This window comes from Dipodomys spectabilis, unplaced genomic scaffold, assembly GCF_019054845.1.
Source record: "Dipodomys spectabilis isolate Male_0828 unplaced genomic scaffold, ASM1905484v1 ptg000282l, whole genome shotgun sequence".
NCBI lineage: Eukaryota > Metazoa > Chordata > Mammalia > Rodentia > Heteromyidae > Dipodomys > Dipodomys spectabilis.
The window spans coordinates 261204-269149 of NW_024870959.1; the positions used below are offsets into that span (position 1 = coordinate 261204).

At 61.5% G+C, this 7946-nt stretch overlaps 1 protein-coding gene across 1 annotated transcript; it reads left to right on the plus strand.

The window, feature by feature from the left end:
- The first annotated feature begins 1704 nt into the window (after window positions 1–1704).
- LOC122126515 (matrix-remodeling-associated protein 5-like) lies at window positions 1705–5082 on the plus strand. The gene is made up of 4 exons (XM_042701058.1): window positions 1705–1841; window positions 2364–2493; window positions 3779–4166; window positions 4718–5082. The coding sequence occupies exons 1-4, from the start codon at window positions 1807–1809 to the stop codon at window positions 5080–5082; spliced, it is 918 nt and encodes a 305-aa protein (XP_042556992.1). The 5' UTR covers window positions 1705–1806.
- The last annotated feature ends 2864 nt before the right edge of the window (window positions 5083–7946 follow it).

Sequence of the window (7946 nt, forward strand, 5' to 3'; positions counted from 1 at the left end):
ATCTCCTCTTCCTCTCCTCTTCCTCTTCCGTCTCCTCTTCCATCTCCTCTTCCTCTCTTCTTCCTCTTCCATCTCCTCTTCCATCTCCTCTTCCTCTCTTCTTCCTCTTCCATCTCCTCTTCCTCTTCCATCTCCTCTTCCTCTTCCGTCTCCTCTTCCTCTTCCGTCTCCCCTTCTGTCTCCTCTTCCTCTTCCATCTCCTTTTCCTCTTCCATCTCCTCTTCCATCTCCTCTTCCGTCTCCTCTTCCATCTCCCCTTCCGTCTCCTCTTCCTCTTCCATCTCCTCTTCCATCTCCTCTTCTGTCTCCTCTTCCTCTTCTGTCTCGTCTTCCATCTTCTCTTCCATCTTCTCTTCCATCTCCTTTTCCTCTTCCATCTCCTCTTCCGTCTCCTCCTCCTTTTCCTCTTCCGTCTCCTCTTCCATCTCCTCTTCCGTCTCCTCTTCCATCTCCTCTTCCATCTCCTCTTCCTCTCCCGTCTCCTCTTCCATCTCCTCTACCGTCTCCTCTTCCGTCTCCTCTTCCATCTCCTCTTCTGTCTCCTCTTCCGTCTCCTCTTCCATCTCCTCTTCCGTCTCCTCTTCCGTCTCCTCTTCCTCTCCCGTCTCCTCTTCCATCTCCTCTTCTGTCTCCTCTTCCGTCTCCTCTTCCGTCTCCTCTTCCGTCTCCTCTTCCATCTCCTCTTCTTCTTCCATCTCCTCTTCCTCTCCTCTTCCTCTTCCGTCTCCTCTTCCATCTCCTCTTCCTCTTCTATCTCCTCTTCCATCTCCCGTCTCCTCTTCCTTTTCCATCTCCTCTTCTGTCTCCTCTTCCGTCTCCTCTTCTATCTCCTCTTCGGTCTCCTCTTCCATCTCCTCTTCCTCTTCCATCTCCTCTTCCATCTCCTCTTCCTCTTCCATCTCCTCTTCCTCTTCCCCTTCCTCTTCCTCGTGTCCATGTCCTTCTTCCTCTTCCTGTTCTTCTGATACATCTCCTTCCTCTTCCCATTCTCCTTCCTCTTCCTCCCCATTGTCTCCCTGACCCCCACAGGTCGCCTCACATCCTTGAACCTCCATCCCCGGGCCTCCAACTTCCAGCCTCCATCCCTGGCCTCCATCCTTGGGCCTCCACCCCCTTGGGCCTCCACTCCTGGCCTCCATCCCCAGCCTCCACCCCATTTGGCCTACTTTCCTCTACCCCCCCTGGGCCCCTGTCCCTAGCCTCCACCCTCTTGGGCCTCCTTCCCTGGGCCTCCAACTTCCAGTCTCCATCCCCAGCCTCCACCCAATTAGGCCTCCATCCCTGGGCCTCCTTCTCTGGCCTCCAACTTCCTGTCTCCATCCTCAGCCTCTACCTCTGTCCTCCACCTTCCTGGACCTCCATCCCCAGCCTCCATACCTGGCCTCTAACCCCTAGGCCCCCATCCCTGGGCCTCCACTTCCCCTAGGCCTCCATCCCTGGGCCTCCACCCCCTGGGCCTCCAACTTCCAGTCTCCTTCCTCAGCCTCCACCCCTGGCCTCCACCCCGTTGGACCTCCATCCCCAGCCTCCACCCTGGCCTCTAATCCCTAGGCCTCCTTCCCTGGGCCTCCAACTTCCAGCCTCCATTTCCCTGGGCCTCCACCCCTGGGCCTCCATCCCCAGCCTCCCCCCTTCCATCCCAGCCCCAGGATGGGGGGCCCCCACCGCTGGGCCTCGCTGCTGCTGCTGCTGCTGCTCCTGTGCGGCCCCCACCCAGCCCCCGCCACCCGCTGCCCCAGGACCTGCGCCTGCTACGTCCCCACCGAACTCCACTGCACCTTCCGCAGCCTCAGGGCCGTGCCCCACATGCTGGACCCCAAGATGGAGCGCGTGAACCTGGGGTGAGGCCTGGGGAGGGGAAAGGGGGGAAGGAAGGGAAGGAAGAGTAAGGAAGGAAGGAAAGAAGGAAGGAAGGAAGGAAGGAGGGAAGGAAGGAGGGAAGGAAGGAGGGAAGGAGGGAAGGAAGGAGGATGGAGGGAAGGAAGGAAGGATGGAAGGAAGGAAGGAAGGAGGGAAGGAAAGAAGGAAGGAAGGAGGGAAGGAAGGAGGGAGGGAGGGAAGGAAGGAAGGAAGGAGGGAAGGATGGAAGGAAGGAAGGAGGTAGAGAAGGAAGGAAGGAAGGAAGGAGGGAAGGAAAGAGGGAAGGAAGGAAGGAGGGAAGGAGGGAGGGAAGGAAGGAAGGAGGGAGGGAAGGAAGGAAGGAAGCAAGGGAGGAAAGGAAGGAAGGCAGGAAGGAAGATGATGATGAGTAATGATTCATTATTCTTGACCCTGACCCGGAAACAAAAGTCCTGCCCTCCCAGCGCTGGTTTTCAGGCTGTTTTCCTGATTTCCTCTTCCTGTCCTCTCGCCTGTTGAATTAGGTTCAACCACATCCGGGTCCTGACGCACGCTTCCTTCCCCGGTCTTGCGAGACTTCAGCTGCTGCTGCTGCACGGAAACGAGATCGCGGACATCGCCGAGGGCGCCCTGAGCGACCTGGGCGCACTGCAGGTGCGCAGGGAGCGGGCGGAAGTGGGGCGGAATTGGAAGGAAGTGGAAGGAAGTTTGGTAGGAAGTGGGGCAGAAATATGCAGTGAAGTGGGACAAAGTAGGGGAGGAAGTGGGGCAGAAGTTTGAGGAAATAGATACGGAAGTGGGAGGAAGTAGGGCTGGAAGTGGGAAGGAAGTTGGAGGAAGAAGGAAGTGGGAAAAGAGTAGGGAGGAAGGAGGGGGAAAATGCGGAGGAAGACAGGCAGAAATGGGGATCAAATAGCAAAGGAAGTGGGGAGGAAGTAGGGAATCAATGGAGGAAGTAGAGACGGACATGGGAGGAAGTCGGGGGCAGAAGGGAGGCGGAAGTGAGACGGAAATGGATAAGGACCTGGGAAGAAGTAGGGCTGGAAGTGTAGCCAGATGTTGAGTGGAAATAGGGAAGGAAGTGGAGCGGAAGTGGGTCGGAAGTAGTGAGGATATGGATCTGGAAGTGGAAGTAGGGCCGGAAGTGGGGTGGAAATCGGGAAGTAGGGAGGAAGTGTGAGGAAGTAGGGGTGAAAATAAGCCGGAAGTGGGAGGAACTAGGGGCGGAAGTGGTTAGGATATGGTTCCGGAAGTGAGAAGTGGGGTGGAAATAGGGAAGGAAGTGGGGAGGAAGCAGGATGAAGTAGGGGCGGAAGGCGGAAGTGGGGCAGAAGTGGTGAGGATATGGATCCGGAAGTGGAGTGAAAATAGGGAAGGAAGTGGGGAGGAAGTGGGGGTAGAAGTGACCCAGAAGTGGGGAATGACATATAGTTGGAAGTGGGGAAGAAAGTGGAAATAGGACCATGGGTAGGACCGGAAGTGGGGCAGAAATAAGGAAGGAAATGGGCAGGAAGTGGGAGGAAGTCGGGGCTGAAGTGAGGCGGAAGTGAGCCGGAAGTGGGGCAGAAGTGGTGAGGATCTGGATCTGGAAGTGACAGAAAGTAGGGCCGTAACTGGCCGGAAGTGCGGAGGAACTTGGAGGAAGTAGAGGCGGAAGTCAGCCGGAAGTGGGGAGGAAGTGACCCGGAACTGGGGCGGAAGTGAGTTGGAAGTAGGGAGGAAGTGAGAATGGGGCAGAAGTGGGACCGGAAGAAGTGAGGAAATATACTCGGAAGTGGGAGGAAGTAGAGGCAGAAGTCGGGAGAAGTAAGCCGGACGTGGAGCAGAAGTGTGACAGGAAGTGGTACGGAAGTAGGGTGGAAGTGAGACCGGAAGTGGGGCAGAAGTGACCCCGAAGTTGCCCTTCGGATCCCGGAAACGCCCCCTTTCACCCCCACAGGTGCTGAAGCTGAGCTACAACCAGCTTCGGGCACTGCGCACGGGCTCCCTGCGGGGCCTGCGGCGCCTGTCCCGGCTGTACCTGGACCACAACCGGCTGGAGTCGGTGCCCCCGCGGGCACTGCTGGGGCTGGCGTCGCTGCGGCTGCTGCGTCTGGACGGGAACCAGCTGGCGGCGCTGGCGCCCGAGGCGTTGGCCACGCTGCGCGTGCGCGGGGTCCCGGCCTGCACGCTGCGCGTGCTGCACCTGGCTGGGAACCACCTGGCTGCGCTGCCCGCCGGCACCCTGGCCCAGGCACCCGCGCTGCGCGCGCTGCACCTGCAGGGTAACCCCTGGGCCTGCGGTTGCCGTGCGCGCTGGATGGAGGACCTGGAGGGGCGGGGCCGAGGTGAGCAGAGGGGGCGTGGTCAAGCGCAGGCCAATGAGAGGGCCGGGCGGGGCTGAGGCGATGCAGAGAGGGGGCGTGGCCGAACTACAGCCAGTGAGAAAGGATGGGGGCATGGCTGGGCGTAAGTGAGTAGCCGAGTTCCCCCAGTCACGCGGGGCGGAGGCATGGCCGAGGCGCCCAGGGGGGCGTGGCCTAGCTCCAGCCAGTAAAAAACGGCAGCAGCGTGGCTGGGCGTGGCTGGGCATTAGTGAGGAGCTGCAGGGGGCGTGGCCAAGGTCTAGCCACTTAGGAGGGGCAGGGACGTTGCTGAGGCTCCACAGGGAGGGTATGGCCCAGCTTTAGCCACTCAGGCAGGGTGAGGGTATGGCTAAGGCTCCACGGGGGGGCGTGGCCGAGGTCCAGCCAGTCAGGCGAGGCGGGGGCGTGGCTGAGAACCCCCAGGAGGGGCGTGGCCGAGCTCCAGCCAGTCAGGCGCGACGGGAGCGTGGCCGAGGCTCCCCAGGGGGGCGTGTCCCATGTCAGCCCCGCCCTTCTCCCATCCCCCCCTGCAGGCGTGCTGCGCTGTGGGAAGGAACAGGCGTGCGCGGCCTGCGCCAGCCCCGCCGCCCGCCGCGGCTTGCACCTGCGTCGCCTGCCTCCACGCATGCGTTGTCGCCCGCCGCGCATCCTCACCAGCCCGGCAGACGGCGAGGAGCCGCTGGAAGCGGAAGTGGAGGCGGAGGAAGAGGAAGTGGAGGACAGGGAGGAGGTGGGCGAGGTGCGGCTGAGGCTGACAGACGCCCGTGGCCGCGCCGCCGGCCTTACCTGCCGCCTGCGGCGCGCGCCCAGCGTGCGCGACTTCGACGTGCGGCCCGGCCCCGCCCCCGATGTCCCTGTGCGCGTGCGCCTGACGCTCAGCGCCGCCCTCGCCTGCTAAGCCGACCCTGCCCACCTCGCACATGCCCGCCGCCTGCTGGGAGGCGATGACGACACTGATGATGTCGCGCTGATGCTGCGCTGGGACCCGGAGGCGCCGGGCCACGCCCACGCAGATAGGGACCCGGGAGATGTTTCCGGGGGAAGGCCACGCCCAACCCTCGGGCGGAGACGCTGATGGGGATGAGCTGTATCAGGACAGGGACCCGGATGTAGGCCACGCCCACCGTCAGGGCGGAGACCCGGATGTGGACCATATGTATCAGGCCACAGACTCGGATGTAGGCCATGCCCACCATCGAACCAGGAACCCTGATATAGGCCATGTCCACCAGGGAGCCAGAGACCCTGATGTAGGCCCTGCCCACGCTCAGGACAGAGACCCGGTTGTAGGCCACACCCATCTGCAGGACAAATACCCGGATGTAGGCTATATGTATCAAGCCCAAGACCCGGATGTAGGCCCCTCCCACCAGCAGGACAGACACCCGGATGTAGGCCCCGCCTACAAGCATGCCAGACACCCGGATGTAGGCCATGAGTATGATCAGGACGTAGGCCCCGCCCACCCTCAGGACAGAGACCCGGATATCAATGACCCAGATGAGGGCCCCGCCCACCCTGAGGACAGAGACCAGGATGGAGGCCACGCCCACCCTGAGGCTAGAGACCTGGATGTCCATGACATGGATGAGGGCCCTGCCCACCCTGAGGACAGAGACCCTGATGTCAATGACCCAGATGAGGGCCCCGCCCACTCTGAGGACAGAGACCCGGATGTAGGCCCCAGGTATGACCAGGATGGAGGCCACGCCCACCCTGAGGCCAGTTTCCCGGATGTCCATGACCTGGATGTGGGCAAGGCCTACCGCCTGGTGCACGGCCCTGGCGCGTCGTCATCGTCGCCGACGTCACTTCCAGGTGTGGTGGCCCGGCTGTGGGCGCGGCCTGCCTGGCTGCTGCAGCCTGAGCTGACGCTGCGCTGGGCTGGGCTGCGTGGGCCACGCATGCGTCTGACGTGGACGGCGTGCGTGCGTGGCCCCGAGGACCCGGAGGACGCACCCTGGGTGACCCTCGACCCCCGTGATGACCCTGATGACGTGCACGTGGTGACCCCGGGGCAGACGCTGCGGCTGCGCTGTGCGGTGCAGGGCTCGGAAACACCACACATGGCCTGGACACGGCCCGACGGCTCCATCCTGCGGGGCGATGAGGATGGCGGCCATGATGGGGGGACAACACTGGAGATCCACAGGATGCGCCAGGCCGACGCTGGCTGGTACCGCTGCGAGGCCCGCGTGGGGCGCTGCGGGGAAACCAAGGCACGGCGCGTGGCCTATGGCGGGGACGGAGCCACGGGGTCCGGGGCCTACGCGGAGGAGGAAGCCATGGAATCCGAGGCCTATGGTGTGAATGAAGCCACAGGATCTGAGGCCTACACTGAGGAGAAAGCCAAAGGATCCAGTGCCTATGGCTCAGATGAAGCCATGAGATCCGAGGCCTACACTGAGGAAAAAGCCACGAAATCTGAGACCTATGGTGAAGAAAAAGCCTACGCTGTGAATGAAGCCATAGAATCCGAGGCCTATGGTGCAAATAAAGCCATAGAATCCGAGGCCTTTGCTGAGGAAAAAGCCATAGGATCTGAGGCTGACACTGAGGAGAAAGCCACAAGCCCCGCAGCCTACACCCTGTCTGAAGCCACGGGCCCCGCGGCCTACACCAGCTTTGAAGCCACAGCCACCACGGCCTCCGCCCCTTCTGAAGCCACAGCCCCTGCGGCCTACACCCCGTCTGCAGCCCCGGGCCCTGCGGCCTACGGTGGCTTTGAGTCCGCCATGGCGGGCCGGGCACAGCGCGTGTTCGTGGTGGCGTCTCGGGCGCCAGCGGCCACGGATCTGGAACTGCCTGCGGGCGTCGCGCTGCGGCTGGGCTGTCGGGCGGAGGCGGAGCCGGCGGCGCGCGTGGGCTGGCTGCTGCCGGGCGGGCGCTGGGCCTGGGCGGGGACGGAGCTGGGGACGGACGGGGTCGGGGTCGGGGCGGACGGGACGCTGACGCTTCCCACGCTGGGCCCACGGCACGCCGGGCGCTATGTGTGCGTGGCCGCCAACGCGCTGGGGCTGGCGCGCTGGGACGCCGACGTCAGCGTGGGTGGGGCGGCGGGGGGCAAGATGGCGGGAGACAAGATGGCGGAATCAAAGATGGAAGAATCCAAGATGGCGGAAAGCAAGATGGCCAAAAACAAGATGGCAGAATCAAAGACGAAAGGCAACAAGATGGTGGAAAACAAGATGGAGGGAATTAAGATGGTGGATTCCAAGATGGTGGACACCAAGATGGTGGAATCCAAAATGGAGGGAAGCAAGATGGCCGAAAACATGACGGAATCTAACATGCCCGACGCCAACATGGCGGATTCCAAGATGGCCAAAAACAAGATGGTGGACACCAAGATAGAGGGAACCAAGATGGCGGAATCCAAGATGGAAGGAAACAAAATGGCGGAAGCCAAGATGGACGAAACGAAGATGGCAGATGCCAAGATGGCGGAATCAAACATGGGGAGAAACAAGATGGAGGAATCCAAGATGGAGGGAACCAAGATGGCCGAAAACATGGTGGAATCCAACATGGCCGACACCAACATGGCGGATTCCAATATGGTGGACGCCAAGATGGCGGAATCCAAAATGGAGGGAAACAAGATCAGGGAAAGCAACATGGCAGAATCCAAGATGGAAGGAATCAAGATGGCGGAAAACAAGATGGAAGGAATAAAGATGGCCGAAAACAAGGTGGTGGAATCAAAGATGGAGGGAACCAACATGGCGGAATCCAAGATGGAGGAATCCAAGATGGAGGGAA

Coding starts and splice junctions, on each gene's coding strand:
- LOC122126515 (XM_042701058.1), top strand. CDS start 1,807: ATGCTGGACCCCAAGATGGAGCGCGTGAACCTGGG. Junction 2,494..3,778: donor GCGACCTGGGCGCACTGCAG/GTGCGCAGGGAG, acceptor TCACCCCCACAG/GTGCTGAAGCTGAGCTACAA. Junction 4,167..4,717: donor CCTGGAGGGGCGGGGCCGAG/GTGAGCAGAGGG, acceptor CCCCCCCTGCAG/GCGTGCTGCGCTGTGGGAAG.